At 40.0% G+C, this 20104-nt stretch overlaps 1 protein-coding gene across 1 annotated transcript in view; it reads left to right on the top strand.

The window, feature by feature from the left end:
- SLIT1 (slit guidance ligand 1) overlaps positions 1 to 20104 on the top strand; it is a 117768-nt gene that overhangs the window by 68672 nt on the left and 28992 nt on the right. The window contains exons 4-20 of the mRNA XM_032225849.1: positions 781 to 852; positions 3017 to 3088; positions 4329 to 4492; positions 6166 to 6313; positions 7795 to 7866; positions 8376 to 8447; positions 9160 to 9231; positions 10168 to 10311; positions 11054 to 11217; positions 11764 to 11787; positions 14445 to 14589; positions 14983 to 15057; positions 15616 to 15759; positions 15888 to 16031; positions 17818 to 17984; positions 18905 to 19037; positions 19978 to 20046. Coding sequence (XP_032081740.1) covers positions 781 to 852; positions 3017 to 3088; positions 4329 to 4492; positions 6166 to 6313; positions 7795 to 7866; positions 8376 to 8447; positions 9160 to 9231; positions 10168 to 10311; positions 11054 to 11217; positions 11764 to 11787; positions 14445 to 14589; positions 14983 to 15057; positions 15616 to 15759; positions 15888 to 16031; positions 17818 to 17984; positions 18905 to 19037; positions 19978 to 20046 — 1881 coding nt within the window. The remainder of the gene's footprint in view (positions 1 to 780; positions 853 to 3016; positions 3089 to 4328; positions 4493 to 6165; positions 6314 to 7794; positions 7867 to 8375; positions 8448 to 9159; positions 9232 to 10167; positions 10312 to 11053; positions 11218 to 11763; positions 11788 to 14444; positions 14590 to 14982; positions 15058 to 15615; positions 15760 to 15887; positions 16032 to 17817; positions 17985 to 18904; positions 19038 to 19977; positions 20047 to 20104) is intronic.

The raw sequence follows: 20104 nt of genomic DNA, 5'->3' as shown, positions 1-20104 counted from the left end.
AGCCAATCTTATATTTCTTGTGTTTGCAGCTTCGGATTTTTTTTCCTGCATGGAAACAGCAACAACTAGACATCCCAAAGAGTTTAATCTAGCCACTTCATCAACACATAATTAGTACTCTGAAAGATCCCCAGTTCTTCTTTAATAACATGTCAAGTGCTATCAAACCTGAAGGATTCATCATCTGATACTATATTCTCAATCCGTTTTCATTACCTATTCATGTGGTTTTCTTGGTAAAATAGAGAAGTGGCTTATTGCCTTTCTCATATAGTATGAAAGGTTGGCTTTGCCATCCTTAGTAACCTTTCCAACTCTTCTTATATTACTGCTGCTCAACATAAATACTTAACTTGCTTTAAATGGGCAGCAAAGTGACCTTCATGACGTGGGTACCCTTGTGGGAGTATGTACTCTTGGTATACGTATTGTTTACTTGCTCCTCCTAGAAATCTACCACTGAAATGAGGCAGCATAACAAGATGAGGCAGATGATGATTTCAGAAGCCTATGCAAAGGAAGATAAATAGGTTAAAAACAATGTCCGCCACTTATTATGCAATATTTGTGGATATTATGCAATATTTCTGTTCCACCCCAAATCATAATCTCTCCAATCAAACTTGGTTCTTGCAGTTCTCTAATGCTCCTTATTTCTGATCACAGTTTTCTTGTGTTGCTTCACTTCTCATATACTATAGCTATGCTGATGTATAGAACATTTTATTGTACAATATATCTCGAATAGATAGCACTTTTATCCTATCTTTCTTCAAACAGGCAGCTGGACAAGAACCATATAAGTTGCATTGAAGAAGGGGCCTTTCGTGCTCTCCGTGGGCTGGAAGTATTGTAAGTATCTCTCTTAAGGAAGTATACCAGAGTTTTCTTTGTAATCTTCCCCAATCTCAGGATCTTCTAAATCTGTGGATTCCAAATCCCCGAATTATTAGTAGTAGTTATGCTGTTTGCAGAATTTTGGAGTTGAATTCCACATGTGGGCACTAAGATGAAAAAAGTGTTCTTATCTTTTGCATCGCAGATTGAGCTTCAGACTTAGAAGCCACGGGCAATGTCCTCTCAGATCACACACCCATCCTTTGAAAGTGGATTTTGTAAGAGAATTCATAGAACCCATGACTTCCCCTCCATTTGTGGAGAGTCGTTTGGTAGATAAATAAATGGTTATCAAACAAAGAAGGGGTCCACATATGTGACTAATAGGAATTTGTGTTTCTATTGAACACTTAATGTGATAGTCTAAAGGGTGCCCAGCTTCCCCTTCCAGGTGTGGCTGTTAAGGACAGCAGTTGCTTCCTAGTGTTCTGACCTAGACTTCCTGAGACAGTAAAAATCACATGCTTAGTTCCCCAAATCCCCCCAAATTTTAATGACTGTGAATTATGTTCGTTCTCAGCCCGTAATGAGTCACAAACAGTTTGTGAATAGTCCGACAGAAGTCTGCCACAGTATTTCGGGATAAGACTGATAAGCACCTACCTTTATCTTCCTTGAAATGCTGCCAAAGACCTAGTTGCCAATTAGTTTTGCAAGGCCACATGGAGCACAGTCAAAACGGAGCTTCAGAGTTTAAACCAATCAGAACGAACAAAGTTGCTTCCTGCAAAAGCTCACATCTATTTGCTCCTCTTTTATGTCTGATTGGGGCCAATCATCTCCAAGTCTTACTCCCAAGTCGCCCCTTTTGTCTTAACTGCTCTTGCCTTTTGGCATCTCTGTGTATGTGCACACTGGGAACAGGCTCCCCCTGTTCCTCTGCCTCGCTGATGTCAGACTTCGTAGGCTTTGGAGGCAGCACATAACTCCCAGATGGCCCTGGCCCTCTCTCTGCCTCAGATGCAGACTCCAGGACTGGCCCAGGTTCCTCCCCAACCTCTTCACTCTGCTGCCAGCTACGCAGGCTGCTGGCGGACCACAACACTTAGTTTGGGGAACTGACAGGCTTAGATACAGGATGGGGCTGCTGTTGGGGGAATGAGAAAGTAATCTGGTGGTGATGGGCATGGGGGAATATGGTGAGAGTCAGAGAGTGGGTTATTTCCAGGGATCAGGAGACTGATGTTTGCTACTGGTCTCGTGGTCAGCTCCTCAATCTAAGCCCTGGTATCCTGTCAGCAAATTTCCAGAGGCTTTTAGTTGCTTCTTCTGAATGCAAATTTGGTTTGTAAGAAAGCCTCCCTTATGAGTAATTTAGTACTGATGAAAGGGCTGACTGGGCATGTATCACTTCCGGAGCTATATCCAGTTAGATTTTGAGTCTGGCATTAGCTGAGATCCTGGGGCAGGGTGGAGCAAAGGTGGTATTTTGCCAGTTCACCCTGGTTCAGGTGAACTAGTAATGGTGGAGGCAGGAGGCTCCGCCCACCCACCCAGACGTCATCACGGATGCTCTGTGCATGTACAGAAGCACCACACACGCTCCCAGTTCCAAACCGGTAGCAAAAATAAAAGGATTTCATGCCTAGGGTGGAGGTGTGGTAATTGTCATGTGGGATGTCATATGGCTTTCAGAGCACTGCACCACATGCCACTGGATATGAGGCCTTGCTTATTAAGATGAGCTGTAGGGATCAGTTGAGTTTGCTGCTCTTGTACCATTCTCCCTGCTGCACAGCAGTCTCTTTGCCTGAACTCCTTCACACCATTTCTGGATTGAGAAGACGTGCTGTAGGTTCTGTCTGCCAGGGAATTGCATTTAGTGGGTCCCAGGATATGGACCTTCTCTGCCATGGTGCCCACCTTGTGGAATCTTCTTCCCCAATATATTTTTTATTTTTTTAAAATTGTGACTGTTTTAATGTATTTATTTTTACCTAAGTTTAAATTGAGAAACTGCTCCGAGTCACCTTTTTGTCAGATAGACTACGATACAAACATAGTAAATAATAGATGATAATTAGAAATAGATTGATGATAGACAGACAGACAGACAGAATAAGACAGTGCATGTATTTCAAGTATTAAGTGATGCGTTTCCTTTTTCTCATTCTTGCAGGACTTTGAACAACAACAATATCAGCTCCATCCCCATCTCCAGCTTCAACCATATGCCCAAACTGCGTACTTTGTGAGCACATAAGGAAATGGCTCCTGGGTGTGATAGGGTGGGGGAGGCAGAAGATAATTAACTGGGTATCATACAGTGGCAGGATTCAAATAATTTAACAACCAGTTCTCTGCCCTAATGATTTCTTCTAACAACCAGTTCACCAAACTGCTCAGAAAGTTAAGAACCAGTTCTCCCGAAGTGGTGCGAACTGGCTGAATCCCACTACTGGTATCATATGTATCACGATGAACCAGAAATTAATAAATATTACCTTTAGGATTAATGTTTTCACAGCATGAAATGCTCCCAACATGCTGGGACTTGTATAATAATAGGAGACTCATAACAGATGTTAACATGTAGCCGAACTAGGGTACTTAAGAAAACCTAAACAGGGACAATACTGTAGTTCTTGGATCAAAGAACACCAGAAAATCTCAGTGCTATAGGCTGGACTGGAAAAGCTAAAAACAAATCCAGGTAGACACTAAAGTTTGATTTGTGAGACACCATAATAACATGGGAAGATCTTCAAAAGTTTAGTTGTGTGCTCAAGGACATCTAATTCAGTTAATCACAAAGTCAGTGAAATCTCTTCATTTGGATGTTCAGGCAACATACAGTAAAAAAAAATTACCATTTCGGAAACATAGAATCCCACCCAATTTCAAAAAGTATATGGTATTTCACAAGATCTAGCAAGACATCTATCATCAATAGCCTCTCCCCCGTTGGCTTGGCCACTGTTGCCAATCAATGCTTGAGAGATGTGTTCTGTGATGCTCAGCTATTGTGGTAACATATCTAATGAAGATATTTGGTTCTTTGGCTACTTTTTCTCCAGTTCTTTTTCTTTAGAGACTTGATATACAACATTGGACAATTGATTGGGGTTATTATTCTTACCATACAACAGACTAAATGAAATTAATTAACCTGGACATGATCAGTCTGAGGTTGGTAAGTGGATTAGTCGACTGTCTCAAATGGCCCTGTTTTGAGTTCCTTCCAGGAACAGTGTGGCTGGGTGAATGCCAGAATTGAAGAGGCAAACAGGAATCTGGTTGACCATCTCAATCCTTAATGCAGGATTCATTCCTAACCCTAATCAGAATCTCCTTTCCAGAAAATGTCCCCAAGTTATCAGTCAAATTCGTTAGCTTTGTCCTATTCTTTAGAACTGCTTTGTAAATTAGAAGTATCAAGCAAAAGGTGCTTTTCCCCCCTTTCTTCCCACAACTTTACTTTGTCTCTGCAGCCGCTTGCACTCCAATCAGCTGATCTGTGATTGTCATTTGGGTTGGCTTTCCCAGTGGCTCCGCCAGCGACCTACTATTGGGCTCTTCACACAATGTGCTGGTCCTCCATCCCTCCGTGGTCTAAATGTTGCAGAAATCCAAAAGAATGAATTCAGCTGCTCAGGTCAGTGGCATCAGCAAAGTGCTAGGAGCTTTCTCTGTGGGGGCAAAAAGAATGAGTTTTCCTCCAAGCTTTGGAAGAAAATCTTCTTAGGATTCCCCCCCCCCTCCCCAAACAAACAGAGGGAGGGTCTTGCCTGCTTTCAAGTTTAAGGCAGACTAGCTAGCAGTTGAACCGAAGAGTCAGTGGTTAAGCCTGTCAATTTCCCTTCTACATAACTACTCTTTCTTTTACGATAATAGGATCTCAGCATTCCTATTTCTATTTTTAGTTAATGCACAGCAGAAATTGTTTCATGCTGCAACAATTACCTGTGATTTTGAAGAGAATTCTGTTTGTCATGGGTTCTCTGGATTGATCAAATAACATATAGCATACAAGGATCTTCATGTGAACCTAGTCCATTTAAAAATATTATTATTGTTTGAGGCATACCAAGGATAGAAATACATTTATTTCTCTGTAATTTTTACTCCTTCAGCCAGATAATTATCCAAGTGGCATTCAACTAAAGCATGCATCAGAGCTTCATAACTACTTGTCCCTCCCCCTACCTTCTGGCATCTGCCTTCAAAGAAGGAGAGAATGTAGCAAATTGTTTTATGACCTAATTACTCTACCATTCTAATATGAAATATCTTCCTGCCTTCAATAATAATGCTTCTGTTAATATGGTAGCATGCCGGTCCTAAACTGCAGCAGGGCGTAGCGCTATTACTAAATTCTCCAAAGAGTTAAGCAAAAGATTCAGGTAAAATCTTAACTGGCAACCTCTTGCAGGTAACACAGTGTTAATGTTTTTGAATGGTTTCCTCCCTTTGGGTGTTTGCACCAGACAGACAGATCTCATGTCATGCTGTCTTTCGTCTTCCAGCGAAATTTTTATTCTACTTCCTCTTCAGTGATTTTCGATCACACTGTAACTTGCATCTCTTCAGGAGACAGCATAATATCTTCACTCGCTAGCTATTCATTTTTCTTTAAAACATCTCCAATATTACTACTAGCTTCCTGCCAGCTCCAATTTCAACTTCTTCTTTCTGTAAAAGATGTTTGTGTGTGTGTGTGTGTGTGTGAGAGAGAGAGAGAGAGAGAGAGAGATCTTTTCTCATTTCCCCCTTCTTTTTTTCCAGTCTATCCCTACCAATACAGCTTTTTTGTCTGTGAGATCCTAAAAGTATTTAAGGTGTTTTACATTCTCTGTTCTGTCACATTGCTAACCTGCTTTTTCCATTCTCTCTGGTTTCTTTACTCGTTGGACACTCAGCCTTCTTAAAGTCATATTTGCCCCTTTCTTTTTATAGTTGCTATACTTGCTGCCCTCAACATTTGAACTCAGTATTAGTTCTGGTTGACCAAAATGAATAGGAGAGGCAGCAGTTCCAGGAGGCAATGTTTTCTTGCAGTCTCAAATCAAACATGGACTTACTATACTTAGAAATTTACCTATTTCTAGTCCATACTCTCTCCAGCTTGCAGAGGGAAAAGCTTAAAAGTGGTACAACAATTATATTTTTATTTTGCATTTGAAGAGTTTACACACATTTAACTATTATCTATATACTGCGACCCTGTGATGAAAGATGTCGCTCAAAAGCTTCAATCAGTTAATTGAGCATTCATCTTTGCTCCTCTAGTGTAGAGACTCCAATAACTTTCTCCTTTTCTTTCTCCAGGCCAAGATGATGCCACCAGAACTCATATCTGCAGTTTTTCATCTGGGTCCTGTCCTGCCATGTGTACTTGTAGCAATGGCATTGTAGATTGTCGTGGCAAAGGTCTAACAGCCATCCCTGCCAACTTACCAGAAACCATGACAGAGATGTGAGTAGGAACATGTTGGGTAGGGAATAATTATGTGACCTAGTAGCAGTTGGAGTTGGAGGCAATTTTATCTAGGAGGGTTTTTAAAAAAAAGTTTTGGCTCTAAAGGAGGCTGCATTGCCCAGATCAGACTTGAACGCAATCTGATGGTCCTTGTGCACTTACAGCTTTCGCTTGAGAAGCAGTTAAGGACTGTTGATTGGAAGGGACCTATTTCTGAACCCCTATCTGGATTGGACCCTATTCATGGTCACTAATGACTAGGTAACCTCTAAAATGGATTACTGGCACATGCTCTACATGGGTTTGCCTTTGAAGAGCACTTAAAAGCTACAGCTGATCCAGAATAGAGTGTTGTGAGGAGCTATGGGTGCACCTCAAGTAACACTGCTACTTCATGAGCTGCACTGGCTGCCAGTGGGCTTCTAAATGCAATTCAAGGTGCTAGTTGTCCCCTATGGAGCCATTCACAGCATAGAGCTGATAGGACCCACCTATCTTTGACTATGTCTCCCCATTGCAAGCATTGATGGGACACGAGATAACGCCTTCTCCGTCACCACATCTACCCTATAAATAGCATTGTCGCTGAAGATCCAGATGTTCTCTAGCCTGTCTGCCTTGCAAAATTTTCAAAAATTTGGTTCTCCCCAAGGGAGTGTTAGGCCAGGCAGCTTTAGAAACTTCTTTTAATAGTTCTGGTTATTTGAATCACTTATTGTTTTTAGTTCATTTTATTTTGTCAAATGTTACTTCTTGCTTTTAATTTGGTATATAGCACATTAAGTTTTGTATGGTATGGACAGCCATATAAATTGCACAAATGAATCAATGAATGGTTGTCTGATCCAACTTTTGTTTAAGTGAAGAAAGTGGAATATTAATGTATTCAAATATATGAACTTTTTAAAGTGCTTCCTTCATTTATCAAATCAGCCTTGTAGTTCTATTAAGGAGACAAAATATGAGAACTACCCTAAGTAATACGTTTTAAATAGTCATTTCATGGATATTTTATCTAGGCTTAAATATAATTTGTAACTAATTCATGCATTATGTCCAAGTAAATATACTAGGAAAATGAATTATGTAGATTTGCAGTTTGAGATAATTGAGAAATTGTTTACTGTGTGATTATGTGATTATATCCACATAAGTAGCTTTCAAATGAATGCATACTGTACTGAATAGCAAAGTGTGTATATAATTATACCACTTCACTAAATGTAAAACTCTGCATGGATTTCCAAAACATACACTACATCAATTTAATTGTATAAAAATATTATTAATTAATCTGCAAGCTCAGCTGAAAGTTATGCTAGTTTGATTCATGTACAGCTAGGGCAGAACTTTACTTTCTCTTACACATATGATTCTGTTTGCTCTCTAAAGTGCCCCTACTGAATAATATAGCATTTCATCTATTTTTATTGATATACCCCAGTTGTTTTCTTTCTAATGCTTGGCTTATAACACAGACGTCTGGAACTCAATGGCATCAAGTCCATCCCCCCTGGAGCCTTCTCATCATACAAGAAACTACGTAGGATGTGAGTGTCTTGATACAGATCATTTCCATCCAATCATTCAGCTTCTATCGCCTTTGGTTTAGTCTAGGCTTCTTTGTTCTTCATTATTGATGTCTGTCTATAATCCAGCGAGGAAAGGATAAATGGAATGGAAAATTAGGTTGATGAGACCTAGATCAGAGACAAGGCATTTGAAATCCACAGGTGTGGCTGGCTATCCTTAAAAAGAAAGAATGACTCCAACTCTGAATCTCAAGAGGGTAGTGCAAGAATATATTCTGCTATGTGGGTAAGGAATGGAAGAAACGAATAGGCCAAGGGTTATATATTTCTTTAGCTTTCCAAGGTTGTCAAGTGATTCCTTGGCTGTTCATCACTGTCACAGAAAATATCTACTTATGATTATCTATAATTCAAGATTTTGAAGCTTGAAAGGGCAAATAGACTCTTTGGGAGAAGCGTTTACAGGGAAGAAAAGTAGCAAGAGATTTGAGTGTTTGGGAATGTTGATTTTGTCCTATATGTTCTAGAGACCTCAGCAACAATCAGATATCAGAAATTGCACCTGATGCCTTCCAAGGTCTTCGTTCACTCAACTCTCTGTGAGTAGTCAGGGGGGGAAATCATATGAAATATATTATTATAGTTATGGATGCAAAATCCTGCTTGCATGCTAAGAAAGAATATTCTTCTTTCACGACTCCACTTGCACAACTTAACTGATGCCAGCCAGAGTAATGTTTACAATATCCTGCAAATACCTAGCTGGAACTCCCTGAAGATGCCAGTCTCTGTTCCCTGTTTCTTTGATCAATATTTTCTATAACTATTTCACTTTCTATATACTGCCAAATCTCCATCCTTAGAAATTCATTTGGCTCATCTCCGAAGTACAATGCGTAGAATAGTCACCTCATAATTCATTTTCAAAGTTAGTTAGTTAGTTAGTTTCGGAGAGAAAATATGTCTGTGAATCAGGTTTTCATGCCATTATGCTGATTAATTACAATACAGTATTGCAATTCTTCCCTTCAGGGGTTTTGCAGTGGAATGTTTGAAAACTGCTGCTTTATAGAGTTTTAGCTATTCATCTGATTTAAGCAGCTTCATATTTTGGGTGTATTGGATACAGTACGTATGGGAACTCAGATTTTAATTTTTTAAAATGCTAAAACATTGCTGTTGTGTGTGACATTAGGAAACTGTGTATTAAAAAGTGAGTCTAAGATTGAATAATACATGATAATAGCCTCTTCTCTCAATACACTTTATAGGGCATCACTAATCCAAGGACTGATTTTATTTCTTTTCCAGAGTCTTGTATGGGAACAAGATCACAGAGTTGCCCAAAGGAGTATTTGGGGGTCTCTATGCACTACAACTACTGTAAGCACCAATAAGAAAGATAGCTAAATTGCTTTCTGGATATCAGCATAGTAGGAGACCCCTAGATACCTCTGTTACCATCATCTAGAACTTCATTTCCAGCGACATAGTTATTATTTATTTTCAGAAACTAACAGCCTCCCCAGTTGCTTAAAAACTGAGGATACCGTACTCTATTTTCCTCATTGCCTGCCTTACTCATTTATAGTTTTTCCACGTTTTCACCCCTAGTTGCTATCATTTCATTTCCAGCATCAGCTTCTGCATCTCTTCCTAGCCTACCTTTAGTCCCCTTCCATCTGCATTATTCCAGATGGAAACATTGATAGTTTTTAGCCCTATAAATCTTCTCTGTGTTCTCTCTATCCCTTTACTTGGTTTGAATTAGGGCTGGATCAATAGCGGTATAACTTTTTATCATTTTTTTCCAAACCTTAAATGAATGGTATCTCATTTTTGCATCAGTTCACCATACAAGTAACTACATGGCAAGTCATACAGATTATCCTGTGCATTTCATTACTCTTACTTCTAATCTACAGTTTTGCAAGCAGTTTCCATGACTCAATTAAATGTGGTACATTATTCCTACTGAGATGTGCATTTTTATGTGAATATAGCTAATCATACCATTTGAAAGATGCAAATATTCATTCATTTATTTATTTACTTATTTACAAAATTTATTGGATGCTTGAAAGATGTAAATACTAAAGATTAACTTTGCTTAATTTTTATATTGACTTGGAAGTATGCATTAGATGACTTTAGATTAAAAGGCAGGTTTAATTTATTTCTTCGCCTGAGCTTTGCTAGTAACTTGGTGGGGTGGGTAGGTCCTTTGCATAATGAGCAAATAATTTTGTCTAGTATCCAGTATACTGTTATCACAGCATGTGCACACATTACTATAGTATGATTGCTCCATCACTCCAGGCTACTGAATGCCAACAAGATTAACTGCATTCGAGCAGATGCCTTTGCTGACCTGCAGAACCTCTCACTGCTCTCTCTTTATGACAACAAGATCCAGACCCTGGCCAAAGGCACTTTTGCCACCCTGCGTGCCATCCAGACACTGTGAGTCTCGGCTTCTGTACATATTTGTCCAGTGATGATAGGGGGTGGTAGGAGGATGGTAGAAGATTTGAATTCTGGAGTGCTGAGGGGAAAGCAGGCCAGAGTCTGAGGGGAAAGAACCAGGAGATTACAACAGAAATGTCATCTAAAAAGAAGTCCTGCTCTCATTGGAAGATACTGACTCAATACTCATTGAGCCAATGTAGTGTTTTGATTAATGTATTGGGCTATAATTGGGCAGACTCAGATTCATGCCCATCTTCAGTCTCAGAAGCTCATTAGGCAACTTTGCATCATCTCTCAGCAAAACCCACCCCACGGGGTTGGTGAGAGGAAAAAGAAATGGAGGACAATGTGCTCCATATACTGCCTTGAGCTCCTGTAAGAAAGGCAGGTTTTAAACCTAATGAATAGATAAATTATGAATAAGTAAAATAAAATAAATTCCTAGAGCAGCTCTGCTGGCTGGGGGGTTCTGGGAGTTGAAGTCCACAGGACTTAAAGTCGCCAAGGTTGAGAAACACTGTCCTAGAGGATGTGTTCCAGAGCCATTGGCATGCCTCCATGATCTTTGATAGAAAGATTTCTGCCATAGAAAGGGACTACTGAAAAGGTATTCAGCTTTGCACTGGTTAGAAGCATCATCTTAGCAGCCACACATGGCTCTCAGATCAACCACCTGAGCTGCCCACAGATTCTTGAATGGTTATGCTCAGTTGTTCCTTTTTCTTTCCCACTGCAGCCATCTGGCCCAGAACCCCTTTATTTGCGACTGCAACCTGAAGTGGCTGGCAGACTTCTTGCGTGCCAATCCTATTGAGACAAGTGGTGCTCGTTGTGCCAGTCCCCGGCGTTTGGCCAACAAGCGCATTGGACAGATCAAGAGCAAGAAATTCCGCTGTTCCCGTATGAGCTGCTTTCCTGCTATAGGGTTGCTTTGGAATTTGGGTCCAGGAGAGGATTGATGTGCTAGCACACCTTTTAAGAGATTTTTTCTCAACACAGAATAGACTATAAAGAACATGTAGAAATGTTCTCCCATCCTTCCCTCCCTCCCTCCCTCCCTCCCTCCCTTTCTTTCTTTCTTTCTTTCTTTCTTTCTTCACATAATGCCTCCTTTGCATTTTAGTACCCTCCCATTTTTAAATTTTCTTGTGCCCAGAGGTCTAAGGAATCAGGTTACATATAAACCATAAGCCATCTTACATTCTGAAAGTGAGTAACAGGAATGGCTTGGTTGAAATGATCAACTAGTCCACAATTCATCTCTTATTTAATGTCTAGAACACAGAAATAGATCTGTTTGCTATAAATTAGTCAACTAAGTTTTCTAACCTCTTAATTTGAAAAAAAAATATTGTTACAGAACATATGTACAGGCTTGCTCTAATGTGCCTGAAAGAGATGTGTTTGCTGCATTTACATTAATACTTTGCCCATCTTTCTTTACAGCTAAGGAACAATACTTCATTCCAGGTAAAGGAAAAATATTATAATGGGATATAATGGGATTAAGGTATTGATTGAATGCATATACCTTTGTTTGCTGGGTAGAAATTTCAGTATTTTCCTTTAACATGAATGGTTTCCAAGTGCCATTGAATGGCTTATGATTAAATAACTTACCGTATTTTTCGGAGTATAAGACACACCTTTTTCCCCCCAAAAAGAGGGTGAAAATCTGGGTGCATCTTATACACTGAATAAAGCATTTTTTGCCTCCTGAAACCCCACCCCCTTCACAAAAATGAAGGTACAGAGGGTTTGGGATAGCTGCAAAGTGCTCCTGGGGGCTGGGGGAGGGCAAAAACGAGCGAAAAATGGGCCGTTTATTACTCATTTTTGCCTCCCTCCAGCCCCCAGGAGCTCTGTACAAGCCTCTTAATGGCTATGCATGCCCTTTTTTGGGCAAAAAATGGGCTGGTTTTTTGCTCGTTTTGTTTATTAGTTTTTGTTGTTTATTAGTTTTGTATGACGCCCACTCCCAAAGGACTCCGGGCGGCTCACAATAAACAGGGAAAGGGAAATAAATAAGACAATACAAAGAATTTAAAAATGCACAACATTCACAATTGAGCGGGACTGGATATTTCAACAGCAGTTTCCCCCCCTCAGCCCCTAGGAGCACTTTGCAGGCCTCTCAAACTCTCTGTATGCCCCATTTTTCACAAAAAATGAGGTGTGCAGAGGGTTACGGAGGTCTGCAAACTGCAAAAACTTTTTTTAAAAAAATTACCTCTTCAAAATCTTGATGCGTCTTATACTCCGGTGCATCTTATACTCCGAAAAATATGGTATGTTAAAACTTCCAGCTCAAACTACTGGTTGCTACCTATAGAACCTTTCCTGACATAAGTTTGTTATCTAAGGGAGCATCAGCCTTCTGTAGTTTTTGCCTGTCATGTGTGATTGTCCAAAGTTGGTTTGCTCTAGGATCCATCTATTAAGCAGTATCATCTGATGAGATCCAGAAAATGTGCCTTCACTGTTCAGGTGCCCCCTGGGACAACATTCCCCAACCATGTTTAAAACAATCCTTAAAATGTAGCCTTTCCTTGGTTTAGAATGGATCATATGTGGGACAATACAGGTAGTCCTTGACTTACAACAGTTTGTTTAATGACCATTTAAAGTTACAACAGTACTGAAAAAAGTGGCTTATAACCATTTTTTCAGCGACAACCATTGCAGCATTCCATGCTCACATGATCAAAATTCAGACGTTTGGCAACTGACTCATATTTATGACCATTGCAGTGTCCCACGGTCATGTGGTCAGCTTTTGGGACCTTCTGACAAGCAAAGCCAATGGGAAAGCCAGATTCCCTTAACAACAGTGTTACTAATTTAACAACTGCAGTGATTCAGTTGACAAGTGTGACAAGAAAGGTCCTAAAATGGAGCAAAAGTCACTTAACAAATGTCGAACCTAGCAACATAAGTTTTGGCCGCAGTTGTGGTTGTAAGTTAAGGACTACCTGTAATTGTGCAACCATGTACTTTCTCCCAACAACAGTGTCCATGGTTGTATGTTGCTACAGTACAGTGGTAAGTTTCAAAAATTGTTCGAACCTACTCTGTGGGTGTGGCCTCCTTTGTGGGAGTGGCTTGCTGCCCATGTGACTGGATGGGAGTGGCTTGCCACCCATGTGACCAGATATGAAGATGCCGACGACACTTGTCAGAACCACCTTAAATTACCTCTCACACAGCACTGGTATGGATGTTTTTTAAAAGGCATCTTTGGTTTGCGTTAAAACAACACACGCAATGTTCTGATTGCACCACAAACGCAGTAGTCATCCTTACCTTTCACAGAGGCACTGAGTTTTATAAATATGAGCATGATAGTGTAGAATAATCATATCCAAGGACCAGTGGTGAGTTTCAAAAAAATTTGGAACCTCTTCTGTAGGTGTGGCCTGCTTTCCGGGTCCACTGGTGGAACCTCTTCTAACCAGTTCGGTAGATTTGACGAACCGGTTCTACCGAATAAGTGCGAACTGGTAGGAACCCACCTCTGCTACAGTAGCCTCAAAAACAGAACCCCCACTTCTGAGGCAGATGGAGAGAGCAATGGGTAGTCTGAGTTAGTTAGAAGATGAACTGGAAATCCCTATGGGAAAATTGATTTTCAGATCAGAATTATAACTAGAGCAGTGTTTCTCAACCTTGGCAACTTGAAGATGTCTGGACTTCAACTCCTAGAATTCTGGGAGTTGAAGTCCGGACATCTTCAAGTTGCCAAGGTTGAGAAACACTGAACTAGAGTTAATGTTTAAGCATCATGAGATCAATCCAGATTCCAATCTGATGAAGTGACATAAAACACATATGTGGAAGGGCCTTTATTCCTGAATATCAAATGCAAGAGTAGAGTTGGAAGGCTAATCAATGGAAAATTTAGCTTGATAATCTTGCAGGCTGATCTATCAAGCTCTTTTTATAGAGAGCACAGGGGTAGAGAAAGGGTTTTTTTGTTTTTTTGTTTTTGTAGATGATCCCTGCTCTCCTGTGCAGTGACAATGATTATACCCAAGTGTAGAGAGTAGTAAGGGGCATTTTCTTGTCTTCTATGAGAAGGTTCCCTAGCAGTACAGCTATCTTTAACTCACACTTTGTTTTTCTGGCAGGTACGGAGAATTATCATTTGAACAGTGAATGCCATAGTGATGTGGTTTGCCCGGCCAAGTGTCGTTGTGAAGCCAATGTGGTGGAGTGTTCCAATCTGAGGCTGACAAAGATCCCAGAGCGCCTCCCACAGGCTACTGCTGAATTGTAAGATCTGAACTTGCCCTGCCCATTATTGAGCATCCATTCATATCTTTTCACAATCCAAACAGAATGCTCTTTCCTTCTTTGTCTTCCCTATGGCTCCTTCACATAATGAATTGCAAAGTCTCATTATTTTTAGGATGTGTTCTGCCACCATTCCTTAATAAGGTAAAGTGAGATGCAATACCTATTCCACGTGCAGCCTCTTCAGAGAACTCTGTATCAATGCGCATGCCCTTCTCAGGAAATCCCCACGCTTTCCACTGCGCCATTCCCTTCATTTTTTCCTTATTCTGGATGATTTTTGTATAAGAAATCATGGGTATTATATTGTTCATGCAGCATAAGCCTTTGCTCTCAGTCTTGCATGTTTATTTTACTTTCTTCCCTGTGCAGACGCCTGAATAACAATGAAATCACGGTGGTGGAGGCGACAGGTATCTTCAAGAAACTTCCACACTTAAAGAAAATGTGAGTTATATGGATGAGAGCTTCTAAGAATACATTCCTCCTTATATAGGACTTTACAGCATAGCAATATTTTAAAAAGATGTGGCAGAGAAAGAGCTGTCAAAGTTCCTACAGGCATTAGTATAAATGGATATAAAGAATTATGCTGGATCCATCAGCTATCTACTTGAAGTCCACAAGAAGGGCGATGTATAACAGCATCCTCCTGCTCACATTGCCTACCAATTTTTGGAGCCATATTCTTTCTGATAGTGGAAGTAATACACAGCTATTTTAACTATTGTTATTCTTCAGGAAACAGATGCAAAGATGCCTAGACTCCAATCAATCTCTCACCAATCTGCTTGAGGTTACAAAATTAGGCCTAAAATTATGACAGATGTTCAAGTAGGTGCAGAAGTAATCTAGGGGGAGAATTGAAATGAATGAAACACACTTCCAGCATTGGATCTATCGGATCTAGTCTTCTTTTGTTAGTGTTGAAGTGACAGAGCCTGGCAGACTGTGAACTAAGATGCAGCCCTTCCTATATTGACTTCCTGCTCTGTGCTTTCCTAGAAATTTGAGCAACAACAAAGTCTCAGAGATTGAAGATGGGGCCTTTGAGGGGGCATCTTCAGTGAGCGAGTTACATTTTACTGCTAACCAGCTAGAGTCAGTGCGCAGCTCCATGTTCCGGGGCTTGGATGGGCTGCGGACACTGTAAGTCACCCCTAACTGGGAATGTAGGGGGGAGGAGCACCATTTTGCAGAATATTGATGCTTCTTGCTGACAACGAAATAATTGTTACTGCAAAATGGCTTCTTCCCATCTTCTCTTTTCTCCCCAGGATGCTGAGGAACAATCGCATCAACTGTATTCACAATGACAGCTTCACTGGGCTGCGCAATGTGCGCCTTCTCTCCTTATATGACAATCAGATCAGCATTATTTCACCAGGGGCTTTTGATACATTGCAGTCACTCTCTACTCTGTGAGTTGTGAGGAAGGGAAATTTTAGTTTAATATAACGCATACCGTATCTTTCGGAGTATAAGACTCACGGGAGTATAAAATGCAGCAAGATTTTGAAGAAGTAAATTAAAGAAAAAAGTTTTTGCACTCTGCAGACCTCCCAAAAATGGCCCATTTTTCATGAAAATGGGCCCATTTTTTTCAAAAAAGGGCATGAATAGTCTTTAAAAGACTTGTAGAGTGCTCCTGGGGGGTGCCCCCCCAAAATGAGCAAAAAATGGCCCAATTTTGTCAAAAAAGGGCATGCAGAGCCTTTAGGAGGCTTATATAGTGCTCCTGGCAGCTGGGGGAGGCAAAAACAAGCAAAAAAATGACCTGTTGTTCACTCATTTCTGCCCTCCCCAGCCCCCAGGAACACTCTATAAGTCTCCTAAAGGCTCTGCACGGCCATTTTGGTGAAGGGGAGGGGTTTCAGTAGGCAAAAAATGCTGTATTCAGTATATAACACGCTCCCAGATTTTCAGAATTTTTTTGAGGGAAAAAAGTGTATCTTATACTCTGAAAAATACGGTAGGACTTTTTCCCTGTATTGTTATTTTATTTTTCCTTTCCAAATTATTCTCTGATCTCAGAAATGTGCTTCCATCATGAACTGATCCAGCTTCTGGGGTGTTCCCATTTAAAACTTAGTAGAGTTATCAGAGAACTGTTTGCAAAGAGCCACATCTCTGGAGTCAAGGCTAGACAAGAGGAAATTTTCGTTCGCGGGAATGGCCCTCTTCACTTTCAGCTAGAGTCCATGGTTGAAATGCTGCAGTTGCTGACATAGGCATTTGTCACTGTTTCAAAACATGGGACGTTGCTAAGAAACTATTTTGCACATTGCTAATATTTGATTTTATCTCACAATTTTGTAAGTCTATTTATGGGGGAGTAAAGCTATTAAAATACACACATGGTAACAAGTGAATATTTATATCCTTTGCTTGGGTCAAACAGAGTTTCATCTTACCTTCTAACCTTGCTCTTGCTGTTTACAATTACAGAGGGAGCATTGAGGGACAAGGGTAACAATTTTCCTAGGGCAATTTAATGAGTTTATATTTCAGAGGAAAGACTTGTGCAAGGTTTCTTAACTCAGAACTCCTTGATTCAGTTCCTGATCTCCGCAAATGAAAGATGCTCCTCTGAGTAGGGTTGGGAAAGACATGAGAGAACAGAACAGTTCTGCTGAATTGGGCCAAAGCTCTTCTGTTTACCAGCATTCTGTTCTCACAATGGCTAACCAGAAGCTAACAAGAAGTTCACAGGCAGAACACCAGTATGGCTACTTGTGTTCTCAATGTAGGAGGAGAACTATGCTAGAAGCCTTTTAGGATTTTATTTTTAAAGCCAGATAGGTTGGTAGCCCATCTGAATGGTCTGCAGTTGGTTTGTTCTTGAAACTTTGAAGAATTCATGGCAATCAATGAAAACCAATCTTAATTACCAGCAGCTCTCCAATCCTCTTGGAGGGCTGCTGGTAATTCCTACAGACTGTAATTATAAAATGATGGTGTAACATTGTCTTAAGATCCATGTTTGGGAAATGGCAACATAAACAATGCTAGACTAGGTGGCTAATAGCTCAACTCAACAACATGTAAAGTAGGTTTATATTATCAAAATATAATTAGGTGTTTACCAGATATGAGAAAGGTGATTGGATTTAAAAGAGGTCAGGAATCTTCATTCCAACTGCGGGAAGTTAAAACTTCCATCAACAGTGGTATTATTTATCTTCTTTACATAACCTTTGAACCCAGGAACCTACTGGCTAACCCCTTCAATTGCAATTGCCATCTGGCCTGGCTGGGTGATTGGCTTCGCAAGAGGAAGATTGTGACTGGGAATCCACGCTGCCACAATCCAGATTTTCTGCGCCAAATCCCACTGCAGGATGTTGCCTTCCCCGACTTCAGGTGTGAGGAAGGTAACTTATGGGCTCTCAGAGTTTGGGTAATAGCAAGGACAACAAAGCAAATATGGAAGCTTTACACAGTGAGGTTTCTTATATATGTGTGCCAAATCATTTCGTGTCTTCTAAAAGAGCAGCGTAATCCAGATTAATAAAGAAATGCTTAAACATGATGTAAAGCTCTAATTGACTTTTTCATACCATTTCTCTGACTGAATTGAAAACAATTCAACATTGTTTTGTTGTAAATCTAAAATAGCATAGGGCACTCACATAAACAGACACTGCAAAATAATGTACAGTCTTATTCTATATTTCAATTTATTTGGCTTAGATTTTTAGTTGTGAATCATAGTTCAGTTCCATATATATATATATTGATTTTAAGCATTCTTTTTTAAGCTTGAAAAAGTTGGTTAAAGGCAATGCAATTTAATTTTAATTTTAACCATCCAGATTAAATAAGTGAAATATCTTGATGCAAAAAATAGTTTACGACAACACTGATTCACTAAAAGAATAAATCATGTGAATTTGGCAAGCACGTGTATGTCATTGGCTTTGATCCAATGCAGTAGCTGCTTTCAACATAGCCTTTGTGTGGAGAATAGGTAGGGATGGCTATGACCCAGAAAAAAATTAATCACAGTAACTTTTTAAGTGTACTTCTCTGCCTTGCAACCTTCTTGTAAATCAATACAAAGGCACCATTTCAAAAGGGACCTTTCCATCACTTCCCATAAAAACCTATATTGTTATTTCTAATGAATTAATCACATCAGTTGATTAACATCCCACATTCAAATTGTTCCTGATATTTCTGACTCTTGAAGACCTATGTACTAATAGAAAACCCAGAATTTCTTGCAAAGATATGAGACAATATTTATATCTGGAGCATCATATTGCATTCTTCTTGGCTTGTTCCTTGGTAGGTCAGGAGGAGACCATCTGTTTCCCACGTTCTCAGTGCCCCCAGGAGTGCACCTGCCTAGACACAGTAGTTCGCTGCAGCAATAAGCACCTGAAAAGCCTTCCAAAAGGAATACCCAAGAATGTTACTGAGCTGTGAGTATAGACACATAGCGCCAGTGGTTCTGTGAGCATGGCTTGGTGAGCGTGGCAGGGGAAGGATACTGCAAAATCTCCATTCCCACCCCACTCCAAGAGAAAGATATTGCAAAATCTCCATTCCCACCCCACTCTGGGACAGTTCTTGCCGGTTCTCCGAACTACTCAAAATTTCCGCTACTGGTTCTTCAGAACCTGTTAGAACCTGCTGAATTTCATCCCTGGTATCGGCTGGAAGGAGCATTATGAGAACTTTGTATCCATGGATGAAATGGTTAGCACAGCTTTTTGGGGCTAACAACCACACTTGGTTTTGAGGTGGTGTTAGGGACTGGAGTCCCCAAAAGTAGAACAAAAATATAGGTGGAATCAATACAGAAACTAATTTCTTTTAGAAGACATTATATTAATTAAATTCAGTTACTGGTAATATGATTGTTTTCCATGTATTTAATAGTGTTTCTTCAATCACATTAACAATGACACACGTGACTAGCAAATTTTGGAAGAGCTACCCACATTTTTAGGGGCTGGCTGGGTCTCAGGCTGTACTCTCTGGATTTGGAGCAGCAAACTGACTAAGGCATCCAGTCTCTTGAGTTGCATAATATTTGCAATTTTGCTGCCATTTATATGAAGAAAGATTTTAAAAATATATTTTTAGATATTTTGAACTATTATTTTTGTGTGGCAAATGTATTTATTAGGGTTTTAAGTTTGTCATTCTGCTTATCATCCACAAATAGTGAATCTGTGACATGCAGAAGGGGCCACAGTTATCAATTTGTTGCTTTGTAATGTTAATGAACCATCTGCATAGCAATAAGAAGACAAGGTGATATACCCATATTATACATTTTGCACACAGAGATCTTGAACTTTGCTCTTTTAACAGTTCAGTTGTAATATCTGACACATATTTTTACTATTCTTGCAGCTACTTGGATGGCAACCAATTCATCCTTATTCCAGGACAACTCTCCACCTTCCGTTACTTGCAGCTGGTGTAAGTGTCCGAGAAGCTCTAAGAAGTTACTCATTTGATGAAACCTACAGTGGTCTTT

Source organism: Thamnophis elegans, chromosome 10 (genome assembly GCF_009769535.1).
Source record: "Thamnophis elegans isolate rThaEle1 chromosome 10, rThaEle1.pri, whole genome shotgun sequence".
Lineage (NCBI taxonomy): Eukaryota > Metazoa > Chordata > Lepidosauria > Squamata > Colubridae > Thamnophis > Thamnophis elegans.
The sequence above is the reverse complement of the archived record's forward strand: the minus strand, read 5'-3'. Positions and strand labels throughout refer to the sequence as shown.